The sequence below is a fragment of the Solea senegalensis genome, linkage group LG6 (assembly GCF_019176455.1).
Source record: "Solea senegalensis isolate Sse05_10M linkage group LG6, IFAPA_SoseM_1, whole genome shotgun sequence".
In the NCBI taxonomy this organism is placed as follows: Eukaryota; Metazoa; Chordata; class Actinopteri; order Pleuronectiformes; family Soleidae; genus Solea; species Solea senegalensis.
In genome coordinates, this window is record NC_058026.1 from 8,313,768 (window position 1) to 8,334,816 (window position 21,049).

At 41.8% G+C, this 21,049-nt stretch overlaps 3 protein-coding genes across 3 annotated transcripts; 1 reads left to right on the forward strand and 2 right to left on the reverse strand.

Annotated features, from left to right (window-relative positions):
* Positions 1-7: 7 nt before the first annotated feature.
* mcrip2 (MAPK regulated corepressor interacting protein 2) lies at positions 8-5,903 on the reverse strand. Its single transcript, XM_044027556.1, has 5 exons — positions 5,354-5,903; positions 5,110-5,179; positions 3,751-3,884; positions 1,498-1,605; positions 8-476 (listed from the first exon to the last, which is right to left on the reverse strand). Exons 1-5 carry the CDS (start codon positions 5,406-5,408, stop codon positions 406-408), a joined length of 438 nt encoding a protein of 145 aa, XP_043883491.1. The 5' UTR covers positions 5,409-5,903; the 3' UTR covers positions 8-405.
* Positions 5,904-8,139: 2,236 nt separating this feature from the next.
* gde1 (glycerophosphodiester phosphodiesterase 1) lies at positions 8,140-14,024 on the reverse strand. The gene is made up of 6 exons (XM_044027554.1): positions 13,507-14,024; positions 11,621-11,796; positions 10,957-11,062; positions 9,904-9,996; positions 9,269-9,480; positions 8,140-8,711 (listed from the first exon to the last, which is right to left on the reverse strand). Exons 1-6 carry the CDS (start codon positions 13,765-13,767, stop codon positions 8,564-8,566), a joined length of 996 nt encoding a protein of 331 aa, XP_043883489.1. The 5' UTR covers positions 13,768-14,024; the 3' UTR covers positions 8,140-8,563.
* A 210-nt stretch (positions 14,025-14,234) lies between these two features.
* tmem186 (transmembrane protein 186) lies at positions 14,235-16,247 on the forward strand. The gene is made up of 2 exons (XM_044027555.1): positions 14,235-14,290; positions 15,258-16,247. The coding sequence occupies exons 1-2, from the start codon at positions 14,276-14,278 to the stop codon at positions 15,906-15,908; spliced, it is 666 nt and encodes a 221-aa protein (XP_043883490.1). The 5' UTR covers positions 14,235-14,275; the 3' UTR covers positions 15,909-16,247.
* Positions 16,248-21,049: the final 4,802 nt, after the last annotated feature.

Below are 21,049 nucleotides of genomic sequence, written 5' to 3' on the forward strand. Positions count from 1 at the left end.
GATTTTCTGAAAACCCATATTATTTTTTTTTACTATTTTTGTTCTCAAGTATATTTATATTCCAAGATCAGCAAAGACAAACATACAGCAGAGCACACTTGAGAAAGGAGGAGGAGGTGGAGGAGGAGATTCTCGAACAAGCACAATCTCATAACTTCTATCCAAAACGTCGTTCAGTAGTAGGAGAGAGAGCACAGCACAAAGTCAGGTCAGCGCTGTGTTCACAGTCAGGCCTGTGTTGTTGCCTCAAATCTAATTCCAAATTACGCACTGCCCTCTCGTGCCACAGATCCTGGGGACGGACTCTGCTCCTCCCTCGCTCCTGTGATGCCTTCACCGATGGAGCATCAACTGCTGAACTGCTTCCTTCTGCTGCTTCCTGTGCACATTTAAAGCCTCAGAAAATCACGACAGGTTGGCAATGTTGGCAAGAAAGCGCTGAGCCCACCACTCGTCCAGGTCGATGGGCACAAAGTCTGCACAGAGGCAAAAAACAAACAAACATTACTTTAACTTTACATAACTTTTCGCTGTGATTGATTCAATTTGTTCATTAATTATTATTTTTTTTGTCATGAATACTCAAGTCTAGGTTAAGAAACGAGGGACTAGGTGAAGGTGATAGGGCTGAGCAGGTAAGATTGAAAAAAGAAAAAAGAAAAGTAGTTCTTAACTGGGTGAGTTGTTCCTACTGTAACTACTGTCCATGACAAGTATCTAAAGTCAGTCTGAAAAGACGCTTGATATCACTAGAACACGTCCTGTCTTTAGAGATTTCACACACAGGGGTGATGATGACACATAATTACAGTAAAATTGTTGTGTTTGGGTTTTTTTTTTTTGTTTTTTTTTTACAAAAGTTGTTAAGCAACAGATAAGTGGCAATTTGACTTGATATGGATTGAAAAGCTGAATTAGGAGAGTTGTTTTAACAGTGCAGGTTTCCTTATGATGGACAAACAGTTCTGTGCAGTTCTATGACTAAGAATGTGGCGTCTTCCAGTCAAGTTGATTGATTCAGGACAATTGAATGTTTTATGGTAATTAATCCAACAGTATTTATGTAATGGATGTGACATTTCGGGCTCCTCAGAATAAAATGAAAGGACAATTTGGAGTGTGATGACCTTTAGGGTCAGAGAGCCACACAAGAAACCAGCACAGGCAGGTTTGAGAGTGAACCAAGACAAAACAATGCAATCAGACGGCGGCGCAGTTTCATTAACTCATAAACTATAGAGAAGAGTTAAAAATTAAAGGTACAGATAAAGCTGACATACGAGGGCAGCCATTCATCTCTCCTGTGGTGATTAACAAAAAGGGGCGAGATTATAGGCTCAAGGTTCACGAGGTGACAGAGCAGGGAGAGGGCCGTAAAACTGACGAGAGAGATTGGATAAGACGAGGGAGGATTACTCTGTTGTTGTTTTCTGTAAAATGTATGTTACATACAGTAGATTCAAATTCAAAGGGGAAAAAAAAAACGCAGGTACTTACTCTTCATCGCAGCACTGGGGGCCTTCTCTGTGTACTGGACGGGCCCCGGCCTGTTTGTTGACTCCCCACTGCCCCCGGCCCCCAGCTTCTGCTCCACCTCCTGCCACGCTGCACACAAACAAAAAACACACAATGGTTAGCACCCAGTCGGAACACGGGCCTTCCTGCGTGGAGTTTGCATGTTCTGTTCTGTGTGCGTGGCTTTTCTCCGGGTTCTCCGGTTTCCTCCCACCGTCCAAAAACATTGAAAATGGGGATCAGGTAAATTGGACGCTCTAAATTGACCGTCGGTGTGAGAGTGAATGGTTGTTTGTCTCTCTATGTGGCCCTGTGATGGACTGGTGATCCGTCCAGGGCGTGACCTGCCTATCGTCTATGTAGCATAGATAACCGCTTATTCAACCTGCCGTTTTCATCATTAGTCAAATCGTGTGAACCAGGAGTGTTTGACAATATTCTGCAATACATTCTGAATCCAATATCTGTCGACATCGTGCCGATGATATGGTGCATCCCTACTTCACGACACTCTGGCTCATGCTCCTCACAAGTCAAGACTTTTTTTGGTAATGCTGCTTGAAATGAGATTCCACCATAAACAAAACATGAAAACAAATGTCATTTTGTTGAATCTGCACAGTCCTACGACACGAGGCATCCACTAAATAATTCTAATAAATAGATGTTAATAATTATTTTGAGATGATCATTTAAAATGTTGGAGAGAAAGAGACGTTTAAGACTTTTGAATAAGTGATTTAGGGCATTTTAGTAGTTACTGTTTTTTCCCAAAAAGATTTTTAACTGAAACATCCCCAAGAAAATCCTCCGCTGCTTCTCAGCAGCAGCATCGGCAGAGTGGTGTGGTGTGTTTATCAGCTATGGGTGAAGGTTCGTTTCCCCTGCTTCACCCCGAGATAAGCCGCGAGGCTGAGGCTCACAAACTTCCAGCCGCACCCTACAACACTTATTAGAGTTTGTGCAACATGTGCATTTTAAATTTAAAGAACCGATTACACAAACCTCGTGTATGTGTTCATACTGAGGGTTAAATTCTATGCAAACACGCCAGGAGGCAACTTAGTTTAGCGTTTTTTTTTCCAGAACAATGAGCCTTTTTCACGTACAACGACTCGACAGACTGTGACAGAGGTTTTTCTTAAAGTGTAAAGAGAAAAGCTCTCCTCTCCTTATCTGAACTTTGCGGTGACAAAAGAACGCCGCACTGCTGGCAGCGCTTCAACAGTAACACAGCCATCTACTTCATCATGATTCAGCCTCACATGTCATTCATTTGCAGCGTTCGCCAACACCGAGGCATGCTGGGTAAACTTTAGTACAGGGTGAATGGTGCACAGTAGTGTTTTACACTGTTTTTATTGTTGTTGTTGTTTTTTTACTTTAGTTAAAGCAGCTCTTTTACTCTGTTTTTTTGTCCATCTCATTAGAGATAAACATTACTTCCATGATAATATACACAACTTTTAGTGCAGCTGTGTGTGTTTGTACATTCAGCCACATGTGTCATTACTGAGGAGCTGTGAGACACTGTAGAGTGAGAAAATAGAAAAATTAAATAGTGGCCTCTGGTAACTAGGGTTGCAAAGGGGTGGAAAATCTCTGGTAAATCTCCAGAAACTTTCCATGGGAACTTTAGTTTAGGAATTTTGTAAATATTCCACAGAAATTATAGGAATTAACTGGAAATGTGGGCTTATTTGCCTGCAGTGGATCTCTTGCCTGCTGCATCTGTTGAGCTCTGGGGAAAATTTTGCTGCTGCATTTTTGTGGCGTTCTTCACGTGATTGTCTTTGCACAATATTTACACATAAACAAAGACCTTCCATCAACGTTGGCTGGTGTGAAATACCTCCACACACTGGAGGGCGCATGTGGCATTTTGACGGAAAAAAATGCAGATGTGTAGATGGTTAACTCTCCAAAACCTTTTACAGCTCCTTTGGCTCAAATGTGTGTCTATAGTCTGTGTCGTGGGCTCAGAAAAGTAGCTTCAGTCGTTCAGAATTATCCAGATATGTTAGTCCGACTAAGAGAAGCTCGATTTTAGTCGGACTAATGTGTGTACATGACTATTAAGAAAACTATTATAACTATTGCCGTAGTCCGACTAAAATTGGACTTTTGGGTGTAACCTGGAGAGAATGATCCCCAGTCTGCCTGGGCTTTCATTCCATTTGCTCTGAATGCTGTGACATCATCGCCCTCCCACCCGTTGATCCCGCTGAGCCTCACCTTCATACACGAATCTGACGTTCTCCTCATGTGCAGGAGTGAATCCCTCTGTGGGGCTGTTGGCTCTCTGTGCGGCCGCACTGTGGTAGCGCTTCCCGTTGAGGCGGTTGAATACGATTTTTGGGGGCGGAGAGCTGCAGAAACGGGACAGGGTTAATTACAGATCGTCTGCTTGGGGGGCAAGAGTTGAGGGCAGTGACAATGCAGGGTGGTCAGCGACTCTGAGTGTGTTTTTCCTAGTGTAGCCATGTGTGTTGTGCTGGTTGTAGGTGAAGGAGTGCACACTACACTGAGGAAGAGACTGTTTTTAGAGTTCAAAGAGTGTTTGTACACAGCGAGATATTCTGTTGAGTTTGGCTCTTTAACTGCCTTTCGACACCTCACAGGAAGAGGCCCTGTTGTAAAACGTGTTTTCTTTGTGTTTGCTTTTCTTAAAACTGTTTAAACTGTTTACAGTTCTTAACATGTTTTTAAACTCTAATCCTGTTCCCTTGACCTAAATTTTATTTGGCTTTACTTTTCCTACATGCTTCCACTCTTAAATTTCAACTTTGGAGTGCTTCTTTGAATTTTTTTTTTGACCTGCGTGTGACGATGTGTTACACAAATTAATTTGCCAAGATAATTAATGTTCTGTTATACTAAAACCATAATGTATTGTATTCTGGTCAAAGGAGGCTTGTCCTTCTGCTTAAAACATATTTTATTCTGTAGAACAGCAAGAATAAGTAGAAATAGCTGCAGTTAAATTATGCTGAATTACACCCTCGAGTGTCATCTCCACACCAGCTGTGTCAGTGAATGGTTAAAATGGATTTCAGTGGGTTTTTATCTGAATGGATCACACATCAGGTTGTTATTTAACCCTAACACAACATGAGATTGTATTGTTTTTCAGACACTGCATTGACTTTTGTTGATTTGTTGGTTCTGCCCTAATTAGGTCCAGGTTTTGGTCTCCATGAGGACTACTGGTCCTGACAAGGTCAGTGTTTGAACACATTCAACCTTCAGTATCCCAAATCATTGACTCAAAATGACTCTTTTATTTAGCAGATTTAAACGTGGAACATGTGGGGATTATCTTCTATGATCAGAAGTCATATGACTTGACTTGCTTGATTCTTGCAAGAACTTTAGACTTGAAGGTTAAGACTTGGGACACACGTGTGTTTGTAAAGCATTCATTGTGAGGACATTCATTGACATAATGACCATCACAGCTAAGTGCCTAACCCTAACCCTAACCCTAAAACCAGGTCTTAACCCTGAAAAGCCACTTTTAGGGCTGTCAAAATGTGATGACCAGGCAAAATGTCCTCACAAAGAGACACATACAAGAACACACACACGACTTACTTCGTCGCGAGCCAAGTCGTCGGCTTGAGCTTTAAGTCGCTGAATTTGCTCTCGATCTGTTGTGTGGGACCTGAGAGACAGAACGCACAACAGTGGAATTAAACAGACACAAATCGCTTCCACTATTCCCACTTTTCGACAAGTGGAAACTCTGTCGAGCTTGCCCCACGGACAGCGGCGTGACGTGACGTGATGTTGCGTCACGCAGCGCGTGGAGAAGTGTCGCACACTCGTCGTAACTCACCTGTCCTCCGTTGTGTAACAAGTTTGCTGGGACCTCTGGTGATTGTGTACATCATGTGAACGACAGTTAGTCCAAGAAAATCTCTGGTCCGTTTTGTTTAAATCCCGCAGACGCAAACACTGACACTGTCCCGTCAGTTTGTCTCAACCTGACGCTGCAGACACGACTGGACGTGTCTGTGTTGGTGTAGTTGGCCGGTGTCAGCTGCTCCACATTGGGCCTGAAGAAGCCTGCAGGAGAGTCTCGGTTGGACTTGTGTCTTCTTGACCCTCCGCTCCTCTTGACCAGCAGGTGTTGAGCTGTGACGTACGGACGGGAAGAGAGGTGGCGTGTAGGTCACCCAAGGAGAAAGCGGCTCCACATGCCGGGAGAGAGAGGAGGGTAAACTCTGCTTCCTGGTGTCCGAGACAGACACACTCTTGGTCGGACACACTGTCCTCTGTTCTCCTGCTGATGGTCCGGAGCTGCCGGCGATGCTTGGACTCTTATGTCAGAACGCAAGGACACAGCACTCTGCGATTATGCATCAGGACGCGAAGAAGATCCCACGAGCCAGCGTCAAGCTCGCCATGATTAACACAAGCACTTCCGGTAAGGATTATCAAAATAAAAAAACCTAAAAAGCCTAAAAACTGGACCCGGTTTTCTGGTTTGCCGGAAAGTAACAATATTAATTGAATAGTCACCAGGGGGCGACGTTGCTGCTCAAAAAAGAACTCAGTCTATGGAATAATTAGAATTATAATGTGGTACCAGGGCCACGTAGTATTATTTACATCACTTTTAATCTTGTACACCTTTTAAATGTATTGATAACTAATGGTAGTGGTTAGCACTCTTCTTGGAACAAGGGCCTTTCTGCATGGGGTTTGCATGTTCTCCCCTTATGTGTGTGGGTTTTCTCTGGGTTCTTCAGTTTCCTCCCACAGTACAAAAACATGCAATATATGCAATATTTGAGCCACACACAGGTAGAGTAGCTCCAGCAGATCTCAAGTTACCTGAGGTCAAAGGTCAGAAGAGCACAGTCCTAGAAACAAGATACTCCACACAATCTCACAGTTCTCTTTTAGAGGAACCGAGATGTATGTGTTTTGGATGTGGTTTTTTTTACTTACCAACACGTGAAGGGCTTTTATTTTGAAGTGTCAGAATCTATTCATTTCCGCCGGTCACACTATTTTACGCAACTGGGCACCCCCTCTCAGTGACGTCATTACACGCCCCTCATAAGAGGTTTTGTAGGACGGGGATCACCTTTCACCCAGACAGATAAACATAAACACAAATAAATAATAACAGTTGAAAATAATGAATTTGAGCTAAATATAAATTAGATTTTATTTAACGTTACAAATGACATTTATTCCATATGATTCTGCACTTTGAAAATGTTTTTATACACTACATATATTAAGTCATTTGTAATCTAATCTAATAAGTAATCTGATATTAATTGGCCTCACAGTGCCACACACATAGTGCTCTTTTTACGTTTCACTGCATCCAAATGTACATCCTGCATTTACCGCAGTGCGTGAGGGCTTATTATTGATCGGAGTAAATGTCGTAACATCCCTGTGATGTTCAGGTGAAATCACATCATTGACAGCTGACAGTTTGCCTAAGTAACGATCAGTTGTTACAAGAAGCTGCTCAGACGGGCTTATCCAGGATGATATCCAACACTACTCCCCACCATTCACGTGCACTATCTAGGTCAATCACCTGAGTCTGCAGACCAAGAGGCTAATCATCAACAGTCCACACTCCCAGGCTTTGTATTAACACAGCAGAGGCTAAACCAGGGTCAGACAAGAGTCATTCTGATCTGAAGAAGATACATGTATCTGCGTTTACCTTTCTTCTCAAAAGAACTTGGACTCGGTATGTGTTGATAAGAATCCACGTTTACTGTTCAACAAAGTAGTTCTTAGTTTGTATTTATGTTTTGGTAAGGTGAAAGAAATATTAATGTCTTTAGACCACACAGGGTTTCTTCCTGGACTCTCCATTACAATTGTTGATCTACTAGATCACTCCAGTTTTGCAAAGCATTTGGCTTTTGCAAATGTCATTGACGTGCAAGAAAGCATCTGATGACAAACAGGTCACACAAACAGAAATAGTCTACAGTGCTTCAGTCTGATGTTTGTATGTTTTCTACATGATGATGCAGATGTTGTCTCACTGGTACGGTTTATATCCTAATATATCTAAATCAAAGCTTACTTAGAACTAAACAAGGTGTTTGAGTTACACCTGCAGTTGACCTTTGCATGTTTTTGGACTGTGGGAGGAAAACAGAGAACATGCAAACTCCGTGTGGAAAGGCCCTCATTCGAACCGGGTCAGGACCTATGTCTTTTTGCAGCAAGGCAACAGTCACCTCCGTATGGCTGACAACAGCTTGTATGTTACAGAAATGGCAGTAAAAATGTTCAGAAACATTATATATTGCACAAATGTATTCGTTGCAATTTATATTGTGAAATGGTCAGATTCAGTGAGAGCTAAGAATGTACTGGAGTCACTGTTAGCTATTCCACAGAGACAGTGAGCTCCACGACCAATCTTACACAATTATAAACAAACAAATAAACATAACAATAATAATAATAATATGAAAACTTAAATGTGTGGTAATGATACTATACACTCATTGGCCACTTTGCTCGGTACACCTATGTGCTGTGCTTTATCGTATAGTTTCCTCTGAATGGGAACATAATATCCTAATTTATCCTTATCCTAATATCATGTGCTATTAAAGAAGACCCATTAACTCCTTTGGAAAATGTTTACTGACGTTATAAATCAAGTGAGATTTCCATTAAGACGATGGGCCTTTACTGGGTATGAAATACACACAGTACAAGGTGCATATACAGTAAAGAGACACTACTGTCAAGGCAAAGAAAACAAATCACTGCATTCCTGAGCAGGTAAATACATTTGATTAAGGTCTATAATGGGCATATATCACAGAAATGTATGTATTATGCCGATCAACATGTTACATTGAATTCATCATAACAATAAAACATCAATCTTGTTATTTAGTCTGGCACAGAGTTGGAAGAGTTTGAGCTGTGCATGAAAATAACACATAATTGTATGTTCTCTTACCTCCTGCTACACGAGGTTGCTGAGAAATGTACGTTTGTATGTGCGTCTTTGTTTCGAGTGTGTGTTTTGTTCATGGGAGTGTCAGTAATGAGGTTCACAGTCCTCCACCAGGCTGTCGGTGATGTAGTTGACTTGTAGCACCTCCTGGTAGAAGTCTTTCTCCACCTTTGTGTTGACCGTCCAAGCTACAACCTCCACCCCTCGCTGTGCCCAGTGCTGCACGTAGTCCCTGTGGACAGCACAGGGCAAACGCACAGAGTTAGACCATTTTAAAGCAACTACATACGTGTAACTGTTACGCAGTTATTAGCTCAAATGATCGATCATCAGAGTTCACTCACTTCATAGTTCACAGATCATTTTTTACATCCTGTGGTATTAAATAAAGCTAATAAAAACTGCTCCTACTATTCTTTAAAATGGTGAGTTAAGTTAAATTAATCAGGGAATATCAGGGGTTTTCTTTTTCAGTAAATGATACATCCACAGTGTGTCCCACATATCACATTTGGGGCCTCTGAACAGCAGCCATTTTGAGAAATGATAGCAGGAAAAGCACAGGTGTTACTGACCACATTAACAATGGCTCTGTTCTTTGTCATGTACACCAAGACAGTGCAACAGTAAACAAGCATACACCCCAAAACTTGGGAAGCTACATGGAACTCAGCCATCATTATTTTTGATTATTTCCACCATTGTCCTACTGTGGCCTGTCAAAATGTTTGCAGCCAATTTAGCTTTAGGTCTCTATGTGAGTGCATGGTCTCGCCTGCAGAAACTCACAGTGATACAGAGTTCTTTTGTATCAGGAATGCTGAGATGCCACAGAGCTTCCACAGCACGTGATGATGCCCGAACTCCAACACAACGTCCATGAGTGTCATCCAGTGGTGTTTCCACAGTGATGAAAAACGCGGGGCACCATCTCCGAAGTGACTCAGACTCCATGGCCTGTGGGTCAGTGCTGTGACCACATCTGGGTCACTCTGTCTCATCTGGGCAGGAGAGAAAAGCAGAAAGTGCTGCTTATGTTTGTGGTTATGAATGAATCCGTGGCTGCTGCTGCATTTAGTGAGATGTTTCACTTAATGTTAATGATGAAACCATGGGGAGGATAAAACAGAAACTATCTAAAGCTAGCTATCCCGGTTCCTCTCTTTTTGTCTTCTCATTTTTACATTTTCTAGAATCTGCACAACATGAGTAAGGGATGTAATGTGTAAATGTGTTGATTGTTTTTGCATGCAATAGCTTATAGATGAATCAAATCAGAGCAGAATTGTTTCAAATTGATATTTTTACCCACCCCTACTGGATTCTGAAATATCAATGTCAATTAATTTAATGGTTGATTGTTTTCATGACTTTGTATATAGATTAATTAACATCACTCGTTGACTTTTGTTTATTCCTCTTACCCTGTAGATGACTTTAGGCTCAAACGAGCAGACAATACTGCTGTTGTAGAGAACTGGATGTTTCTTGTACAATTTTTTAAGGGCTGCGGCTGCCTAAGAGGAGAGCAGAGAAATGTGGTTATTGCAGGTCAGTTCAGTGTTTGCAGCACGTGTGAGACTTCATGCCAATGTGTTTGTGTTCCTGTGTGACCACGTGGGGGGGACGGGGGACGGGACCAACAGCTGTGCATGTGTAGACGCAATGCTGCGGGCCCTGAACTCAAGAATGTCAGGGCCTGGAACAACAACCATCACAACAGCTATGCATTCTTAACTCACCTACAAATGTGTTTCGGTCAAGACGTAGTGGTTATACAGTGATGCTGCGTTTTAATGCGGTCTTATTATTCCACAAAACGTAAGTAAATTACATACAAATCCATCACAAATCTAGTGGTGGTGCAATGTGTAGGGGCTTTTGGTTTGTTTCATGCCTTTGTTCGACCCCTGCTATATTCCTCTCTGTGCTTGTCAAAGTAATGGTGATCCACTGGTATAAAAAGCAACAATCTAGCAGTGTTTTATTCATGTTTCATAGCAACCCACCGTTCATTCTTAGAGGTTTCTATGAATAGCCTGATAAGCTGCCACGATTCATTTTAGTGTTTGGTGTTAGTTCATTCGTTTTTAGCGGTAGAGCAATAGTATATTATACTTTGATTTTAATTTCACAAGGAAAAATTAATAATTAATTTGCCTATGTCTTTCCTTTGGAGTTTTAGCAAGTAATACATCTAAATAGACTATTTTCCGCCCTATAAAGTTGATGAATTAAATGACCAGTTGTTTCAAAACTGACAAAATTTACACAATCTCATTGAACCCCTGCTGATAAATAATGGTCACTTTGTACATAAACACTATCTATGGACCATAACAAACACAGCAACATGTTCTCTTCATTATGTAGTGATGACTGGCTGCAGATCAATTGAATCAACATAGTAGCACAGAGAGATTGTTCACATAATCCAACTCTCATTTTGATTTGTTTGTTGGTTTTATTGGCTGCACCTCATCTGGATGACCTTTGACATCAAAATAGATGGTGAGTTTGAGTTTCATGCACTCCTCCACTGCCTCCTCCAGAGTCGGAATCTTCTCTCCGGCAAACTTCTCCCTGGTGACAAACCGATGTGTGCAAACTTAATACACTTATTCCCTTAAATATGGCTTGTCTCTATAACTGTCTGTTGAATATCCACTGTTAGTGAAGACCACTTCTCCTACATCTACAAAGAAATCATAAATGATGTCTTCAACAACTGTCCTGAACACCCTGAAATATACATTACACATGTAATAACAGTATTTGTCAGACACTGTCAGGACGATTTTTATATATCCCTCACAAATTCAAACTCCTGTAACATGTCTTACACTCTCATGTTAACACACTCATGTCTCATGTGCACTTACATCGTGAAACTATGTTAATTGCAACTCTTTCTTTCCTTCCTTCCAGCCAGTTTAACCTGCTACCACACCTCCAAATAGTTTGCTCCTCTAAACATGCTATACCACCAAAACTGCACTAACTCCTTTTAGTAAAACTACACCAACATCTTTCACCACTTCTCTTCATCACTGACTGATACAGTTGGCAGGTGGCAGGACAATAAACCATTTATTGATATTCTTGGTATAACCTTAACTGAAATACATTTCCTTCTCTTACCTGAGTCGATGTTTAGCAGCTGCGTCCAGTTTACTCAGTTCGGAGAAACTCATCTGGCTGAGTGGTCCGGACTGGTCAGTGGTGCGGTCCACAGTGTCATCATGCATAAGTATTGGGACACCATCTGCTGAGAACTCCAGGTCCAGCTCCACGCCCGTTGCCCCATTTTTACTGGCCTGGTGAAGAACAGACATATATGAGAGGTGTATTTCATTAGGGTTTGTAATAATTGTAGCTCAACCCGACACAAATGCTGAATACATAAAAATACATCAATCAAAAACGAATCTGCTAGTCCACTCCTGGAACAACAGGTGCAACTGTTAGTAGGGACTGTGAGGTGGCATGAAAACAAACTGCCTTCAGTCAAAATGCTCCATCATCCAGAGACAGCATACTGTGGAACAAGTTAACTTTGTCGGTCAGAAAATGTTTAGAATATTTAAAACACATCTGTGTGAGGACTGACCAGGTCTGTGAACCTTTGTGGGTATCCAGGGTGTGTTCTCACAGAAAGCAGCTTAAAGTTCCAGTCTGTAACTTCTGTTGCCCCCCTGAGGAGTACTGAGTAATTACTACAACACTGTCAGTGCCTCTACATGACCTACGCTTAAAGGCCCCAGTATACGTCTGTGCACAGCGTGCAAAAACAACTACCGTATTCCCCTTTGCAGTAGAATTCACTTGTGAAATGTTTTACACAATTATTGGACTTTTCAGCCATACTCATTTTATTGCAGTCGTCTCACTTTGCTAGTGCAATGTTGCTGTTGTGTTTCCTCTATGCCTCAGACAGTCTTGACATGAAACAAATTACATTAAATGTTCCATTACATTTTATTACATGTCATTTAGCAGACGCTTTTATCCAAAGCTACTTACAATAAGTACATTTAAACATTTGGGTACAAACAAGAGCTACAAAAACCATGAGAGTGAATAACAGAACCAAGAGAGTTGGTGTATAGAGAGAAGAGGAGAGGGCCCAAGACAGAACCCTGAGGGACCCCAGATCCTCTCCAGGTTTTGAAGATAGGATGAGAGTAGGGTAAGTGCAGAGCCTGAGACACCTAGTTCTTGAAGGGAGGAAGTAAGGATCTGGTGGTTAACTGTATCAAACGATGCAGAAAGGTCCAGGAGGATGAGCACAGAGGAGAAAGAGGCAGCCCTGGCCGTGTGTAGTTGCTCAGTGACAGCAAGAAGTGCAGTTTCGGTGGAGTGAACTGCTTTAAAACCAGACTGAAGAGGATCGAGAAGGTTGTTCCAGTGAAGGTAGGAATAGAGTTGATTAAAGATAGCGCGCTCCAGAGTTTTGGAAAGAAAAGGAAGAGAGACAGGTCTGTAGCTATTTACTTCAGACAGCAAGGGTGGTGGAGGAGCAAGGAGGTTAGAGAAGATCTAGAAAAGTTTTTTGGGGTTAGAGAAAGAGGATTGAATTTTAGTCTGATAGAAAGATTGTTTGGCTGCAGAGATAGAGGCAGTGAAGGTTGAGAGAAGAGAATGATAGGAAAGCAGGTCGTCATGGTATTTTGATTTTCTCCATTTCCTTTCTGCTGCTCTCAGCACGGAGTCAGACAACGGTCAGACAACCACGGGGCTGGGGAGGACTTACGAACCCGCCGTGAAGTAAGAGGACAGAGAGTCAAGAGAGAAGGACAGAGTAGAGAGGAAGGTGTCTGTGGCACAGTTGGGATGCATGAGGGATGCAAATCACTTCCTGAGCACTTTTCAAACAACATTTATGCACATGCAGGTACTATAGCGATTCCAGCCAATAAACCCTCCTATGTGTTACACACAATGTGTCTGTACTGTGTTTTTCAGTCGTGTCATTGACGGAGATGTGATTTGGAAATGAGAATACCATGCCCTCTTCCACCTCTCACCTCCCGGATGGAAGCTATCGTGTTCTCCGGGGCGTCGTGCCCACCACCGCGGTGAGCGACCACAGACACCTTGCTGCCCGCACCTGCTGGGTGCAGCACCTGCTGGACTCGACTGGCCGGTACTTGAGGGAACCGGAACATGGCCAGAAACATGTAGAGGGAGACGGTGAGGACGGTTGACCAAACCGCGCTCCGAGTGCCCAGCAGGACCACCACGAAGACGACCGAGTACAGGGTGATTTGTTCCCCCAGCTGCAGCATCGTTTCCCTTGGCGCGCGCGCTCTGACAAACCTCCTGTCCGTTTACCTGACGTTGACTCGTCCTGCTAACTTCACCAAATGTCTCGATAAGGTCATGCTCTCCTTAGGAAAGCGATGATAATAACTGACCGACAATGTAAACAAAAACACCGAGAAAAGGAGGAAGAGAGACTCTGCTGAGTTGACGGGACGCAGTGTCACATATAATTTTCCTGTGGAAACAAACCGCTGCTTTCCCACAGGTTCCGCATACAGACGTTAAACATGGCTATGAAAGAGAACAGGAAAACAACAGCTAGTAATGCTGACTCGGCATTCCAACTGAGTGAAACCGTAGCTGAATATTGTAAGTGTGCCACGAGAATTAGAATTAAAGAATTAAATTATTAAACGTGTTGAGTACTTCCGGGTCAAGGAAGGAGTCAACCTCAGGACTTCAAATTAGCCAAGTGCAAGTGTTTGTGTGTCTGGACTGTTTCTGCTCGCTCATCCCTGCTCTCTGCTCAGTATGTTGCTAGTTAAGGTAAACGTCTTCCTTTCTTTCACTCTTACTGTGCAAGTTGTCAATGAAAGATTGAAAGTTGAGTTGTATAGCTACCCATAAGCTAGCCGGCCTCTGTGCTTGGAGTGAATGACAGTCCATTTAGGACAGGGGTCTGTTTTCTTCTGAGAGGTATTTTGACACAATGAAAATGGCGGAGAGCTACTTGTGTCAACACAAACAAACTGAAAAAGCTAGTTTTGCCTGAACATTTAAAAAATAATGGGGTGCTACAACTCACATTTTGCAATAAACATAACAAAATATAGTGTCCAAATCAGCTCCATGTGCATTTTGTATTTCTGGATGCATTTCTTTCTAGTATAACTCACACACTATTGGATTAAAATATTAATTTTGTCAAAAGAGAACAATGCATTCACAAATGCACCAGCATTTTGTCTTATTCACTTTTCATTTTGTTATCTGCCCTCATGTCACTGTGTGACTTCACAAGGGTATCCATCTGTACAGCTGTATGTATGATGTATACTGGGTATTTTCATTTAGTGAGATGACAATGTATAGACAGTCTGAACTTTGATTTGACACACATACACTCATCAAGCTGACAGCAGCGCAACTGTTTGACAACTACTTGGCAAATAATAATTTATTTTCAGAAGGGGCGGGACACCTAAGAGTGTGATTGAATAAAAATGTAAGCAGGGTATGTTTCATTATTGAAAACTTTGGCAAGCTACTGGTAGCTAGTGAGTTACTCATTGGAGAACCCTGCTTTAGGATGAAAAGAGTCATTTTTGTCCCCTCTCCACCCAAATAAAATAAATCTGCATCCGCAGATCCAGTTTGACCCATAAAATGAAGATAACACGTATAAAGATTTTTATGTAATACTATATATTATTTTTGCTTTTTCTACATCTTGCATGTATAGTGTGACTGAGGCCTGTGTCCAATTGACTGAAATTGTGTTGTGTTTCTACAGATCAGATCAGTACTGCTGTGCAGATCAACCTCCTATGTCCTGTCCTATACCAGAGGATCACATCTACTAATGGGACGAACACCATATGTTAAGCTGCTTCCTGGTCACATAGCCTTCCAGCAAAGCCTCCATGAATCCCTTACGCCTAAAATCACAGCTTTGGTCAGATACTCAGACGTGTCCTCACAGAAGTACACCATGATTTACACCCTGCCGCACATTACGCTCCTTAGAGCCATTTCCAGGCTGAAACTCCTGCAAACTGCAATCACTGTGGTCATCCTGCCCCCAGTATATGTCCTCTACCTCCAGGGATCTGCATCCTTTTCCCTAGTCAGTTACACAACGGGGATGGCACTGTTTGCTGGTGCCATGCTGTACACTGCCAGTCACTTTTTCAGGAGGGTTGTGGGGATCATGTACCTGGACCCGTCTCAGACTACGCTCAAAGTGTCTCACCTCACTTTCTGGGGCCAGCGCAATGATATCTTCCTCCCTGTGTCAGATGTAATGACCATTGCGGACACTGGGGACTCGACAAAAGAGACAATTTTGAAACTGAAACGATACAGCAATTCACAGACTATGTATTTCTCCACTTATTATGGACGTGTGGTGGACCAACTGGGTTTTGAAAAGGTGTTTAAATGATGCAGAATTTCTTTTTTAATTTAACTTCAGTTGATGGCTGTTGATGTTTTGGCAATAGGTATTACCTTTGTCTAGTAACTAGTGACTGAATGTGTGAAACAAAAAATTAAATCTGCTTATACTATTTACCCTATTTTGTCTGAAAGCACAGGAGCAGAGAGCATGAGATGTAAACTTTACCACCTCCAGAATTACTATTTTAATCATAGTTGCTATTGCTGATCCCACCCAGTGGTCCCTGCTCATCACTTCATTCTGCAGTGTAGTATGTTTTTTGGACCACTAGATGTCCCTAGACTCCACTTAATATACTACAACTATTTGAGTTGCTTGTAGTTAGTTAGTTTTTTTTATTAATCCCCTTAGGGAAAGTATTCCTCTGCATTTTGACCCATCCTAGAATTAGGAGCAGTGCACTGGGTACATTGGGGGTTGGGTACCTTGCTCAGGGGTACCCCAGCCCTTTTTGGCCGGGTGGGGATTTGAACCGGCGACCCTCCGGTTACAAGTCAAGTTCCCTTTCCCCTTGGCCACAGGCTGCCCTGTTAGCTAGTTAGTAATCCTGGACATACAATAGAATGGAGCAATGCTGTTGGTTAATATCATGAAGGTCATAGGTAATTATTTTACAAACTCAAACTGCTGTTATATGCTGTACCAATATAACCTTACCAAGCTCTGATGCTACTACCTTTATCTGTGGGTCCCTTTACACCTGGCATGACTTAATGACTGTTACTTTGAGTTAAATCAATTACCTCATCATTTTCTTTTCATTGTTTTGTTTTTTTTCTGCATGAGCTCATAAACACAAAGACATGTCCATCATTTCCTGCTCTGGCACCTGCAGACAATGCATAGGAACTGTATTGTTTATGTGTCACTGTCATATTTTGTTCCCCTATGACCTGCTGTTTGCATCACTGTGCTCTGTTGATCGATACGTCTACTGAACCTGAAACATCCACCTGATGGGGACTGTTATTGTGTAGTTGCAGTCACACCCTTGATCGAGAACACCCTCAGTTCACCAATGGGTTCCCAGAGGAACACTTGAGAACACGAACAAAGGAACAAAGGTAGTGAAGTGGAGTTTTTTCCTCGGTAAAACCCCTATGTATTGAAAGGAGATTCTGGCAGCACTGATAGCTTCTTTCATGTCTTCAAGGGCTCTGCAGGGACCGACTTCTACTTGCTGCTGTCTTGCTCCAAAACGTCCAACTAACAGACCCACCTCTGTTTGTTTTGTCATTGTTAATAACCGGGACGAGCTTCCTATGATCAACAATATTGCATTGACCTTGACTCCATCACTGCTTTTATATTCAATACACTTTCCTGTGTTTATTAACATTTTGGCTGCTTTTCTGTGACTCATTACTCATTAACAATATATAGGAAGGCACATGCATCTTTTCAAGACTGTTGTGTAATACTCTTAAGTATGCCTGACCATTGTGTATTCCCAAAGAGGCATTTATCTCCGTGCAACCTGCATACCGTCATGCTTGGCTCACTCCCTGTGGAGTCTAAACTAAGGCCGCTACTCACTGTGGTTTGCATGATGCTGCGATGACCAACTGCCCAGCAATATCAGATCCTGGTAAACACACATCAACCATGCGGGCAGCTTGTCCCCTTACATTGTTTTGACCACATTCCAGGTTGTTTTTGGCACAACATTTTGGAACAGTCTTATACAAAAGGGAAACCTTCCTGTCGCTGACGGATTTCCTCTTGTTTTCAATAATGAAAAGACAGAGGCTAAAATAATCTGGATAAATTGTTTGTAAAGATTATTTGTGGGTTGTGGCAACAGCAGTGGGGTGACCAATCTTACAAAAATTGTCCATCACATCCCTGTCATCGTCAAAACACATGGCTCATTTCTTCATAAACCTATATATGTTTCAACAAACACCATTATCATTGTGCTGTGGCCTGTCTTGTTTATCTAATTTAATACACTAATAAAAAAGAGGAAATGAAAGCTTGTGGTTTTCAGTGTGTCCAACTCCTTTTCACCATAGAACAGTCTCAGCATGTACAGTAACTTCATGCAAAAACTGTCACATATTGTTTTAACATGATTATGATTTGGTGTAGAGAAACCAATAGGTATTTCTAAACTTTAATGAGATTCAGGTTCACAGTTTCTTAAGCTACATTTATCACTGAATTGCTGTTGCATCTTACTTCTGACCTCCATGTGCATTTCCCAAATATTAATCCTTTCACTGAAGCAGGTGCTAGCTGCTTATATGGAGAAATATGCGGAATTAGATAGATAGACATACTTAGTAAGTATTATATTGTTTGGTCTACTTTTGATGTGCGGGGAACTGAAAAGTCCACCACCAATATGACAAAGGTAATATTTATTAACAGCAGCGTGGATATCAGATAATATGAGGATAGTAAAGACCATTTCTGCACTTGCTGGTTGTGATTCATATTCTACACAGTGCAGTAGATGATGTGAGAGCAGAAAGGTTTGCCTGACATGCACATCTCAAAAGAGTCCAAGGAGCAGAGTTGTTGTCTCCCCTTGTCTTGAATACAACACTATCACACTAGATTTACAGCTACTCTAGCCATACTCCTCTGATTATGGCTGCAGAAAGTGAACAGCCTTGTGTCCCCTGTGGGTGTCGAGGGTGGAAGTCTGGACCGTGGAACTTGTAAATCTTGGTGGCAGTGACAGCCTGTAGCGAGTGTGCTTAACCCTGCATCAGCTTTATAATTAGAAACATACCTCGCTGCATTAGCAGGCAGGAAACGGCGCAGGCCTTCATGTGTGTGAGCCTGTGTGTTAACAAAAACGAGGGAAGTGTACACATGGGGGAAGCATGCGATATGATCACAGTCTGGAATTTGAGTGGCTGCACTCACCTCGTTAGAATGTGCAGGTGGATGAGAGGGCAGGATGAGAGGGAACCTGTACCAGACGAGGTAATGAGACATGGGAGCCAACAGTCATACATGCGCTGTATGATTCAATTGGACATCCACACTTGACTCAGTCATGGAACAATTAGGTCTGCCTGTTACAGTTGAATTTACTTTAGAACTGATAAATTTAAAACAGGCTTAAATGACATATTATTTTAGGTTATCAAACTCGGAATCTCTTATCGCTACTCGAGTATATATGCTGCAATTGTATATCATTTACAGTTTATTAAAGGTGATTTTTGTGAGCTTTGATTCACCCTCTATATGTGTAGCTGCAACTTGGTCAAACAGTATATATACACGTTTACCATGTTTATCAGTAACATATGACATTCATTTGTTCATTTTAGAACAAAAGCTGGATTTCTGTGTCTTTTCAAATTGGTGAATCGGGCAAATCATCCATAACTTTTTCTAAAAATGATAGATTGATTAAAAGAAGAAGTTATCACGACTGCCTGAATTTGGATGAAACCATTTTAAAGTGTAGCAGCATGACTATGTCATCCAGTCATGGTACAACAAGTCGTTTATTGAATTGTTCTCGCCATGAATGTTCATCCCCTTTATACTTTATCTGAGATCCACTATTTCTATATTTTACAAACCTTATGTCTGATTAGAAACCTTCTATACATTAATGATGGGAAATCCTATTTTGAAGTGAAAACTGAAACAAAAAAAGACACCTCTACATCCAGTTTTTTCATAAAAAAGCATGTGTTCCTGCTTATTTCTAATCTTCAGAAGCAAATATTATTATGAATCATTAGATAGAGAACACAAAGCGACTGATAAACATGTATATCTATTAAAGAAAAGTTGTTCTTATAGCCTTACTATTGTGGAAAGCTATGTTCTTGGACACATGCTTCATGCCACTTTTGTTGTTTCATCAGTTGTTTTCACAAAGCGTTGTGCTGCACCTCCCTGACAGCACAGGCCAAGGGCCAGACAAAATGCTCGCTAGTGGAACATGTTGTACAACAAAAAGAGATAGAGATTCACTTGTTTATTCAATGTTTTCCCTCCAGAGACAGTAGAGAGGATGTGTTGTGGCGTAACACAGGGTGAAGCTGGGGGAACATGACAAAAGACTATAGAAAGCCTGCAGCACAACATCCATTGTGTTATTGGGTCCAAATCATCCTTCTGTTGAATCAGATTTTTTGTATTTGGTAATTTTTCAGGTCCATTATAAAAAGGTTTACTTTTTATGGGAAGGATGACACTAGATGAAATATATGATGTGACACCAGGTAAGTTTGGGGGTTAATAAGTGCACCATTTGCACCATGGCTGAACTTTGTTATACAATTTCTTCTCTCTTAAAAAAACACTTTGAAACCAGCATGCCTGCTTTATACACCCGACCTACAGAATAAAGCCTTCTGGGCCATGCTGCAAATTTGAATTCAATGAAAGCGATGCCTCACCCAGCGGGGAGTTCCTGCTGAAAGGAGAAGCACGGCTCGGCCTCGGGCCTCAGAGACTCATACAGGATGGAGGGAGAAAGACTTCCCTGCTCCCAAGATTATGAGCCCAGTATTCCCAGTATCATTCCCAGTGCAGCTCTACCACCCCAATTCCTGATGGGTGAGAACAGCCTTGTTCATCAGTAGTCAGGTGTCAAATTGGCACAAAGGCGACTAATTAAACATGTTTTCTTTGGAACACTTGTCAGACTGTCAGTCTCCTCCTCAGAAATGTGGGGGATTTCCTCAAGGTCAGTTTCATCAATACCAAACAATGCCACATTACTGGATGAGGGAGGGAGGTAGCAGAAGAGTGTGAGGTGGGGTGAGGTGGGGTGAGGTGCTATGGAAGGTGCCCTTCAAGTGCTGAGCGATGTAATCTGGTCAGCTATTGTAGCGCTGATGAATGCAGCACAATGAGCAAGAGAGGAAGTCTGTATTTCGGTGTATATATCAAAGAGTTGGCAGGTTTATAGCTTAATCTGTCACTCCATTGTATAGTTTATAACACGCGGTGTACGACATGTAGCCTATGTACAGTGAGAAAAGTGTGAGAGTGAGTTATTCTAGAATGCAGGCAATACAGTACACTGAGAATGCACACACACGGTACTGTAATTGAGTAGGTTTTTGTGTACTAAATTCGTCATTTTATTTGTACATTGGCTGAAGTGAAATTATATTGTTTTGTATTGTACTTTTGAATCACAT

Coding starts and splice junctions, on each gene's coding strand:
- mcrip2 (XM_044027556.1), bottom strand. CDS start 5,408: ATGATGTACACAATCACCAGAGGTCCCAGCAAACTTGTTACACAACGG. Junction 3,885..5,109: donor ACGACTTGGCTCGCGACGAA/GTAAGTCGTGTG, acceptor CCGTTTCTGCAG/CTCTCCGCCCCCAAAAATCG. Junction 1,606..3,750: donor CGTCAGATTCGTGTATGAAG/GTGAGGCTCAGC, acceptor GTTTGTGTGCAG/CGTGGCAGGAGGTGGAGCAG.
- gde1 (XM_044027554.1), bottom strand. CDS start 13,767: ATGCTGCAGCTGGGGGAACAAATCACCCTGTACTCGGTCGTCTTCGTG. Junction 11,797..13,506: donor CGATAGCTTCCATCCGGGAG/GTGAGAGGTGGA, acceptor GTTCTTCACCAG/GCCAGTAAAAATGGGGCAAC. Junction 11,063..11,620: donor GCTGCTAAACATCGACTCAG/GTAAGAGAAGGA, acceptor GTTTGTCACCAG/GGAGAAGTTTGCCGGAGAGA.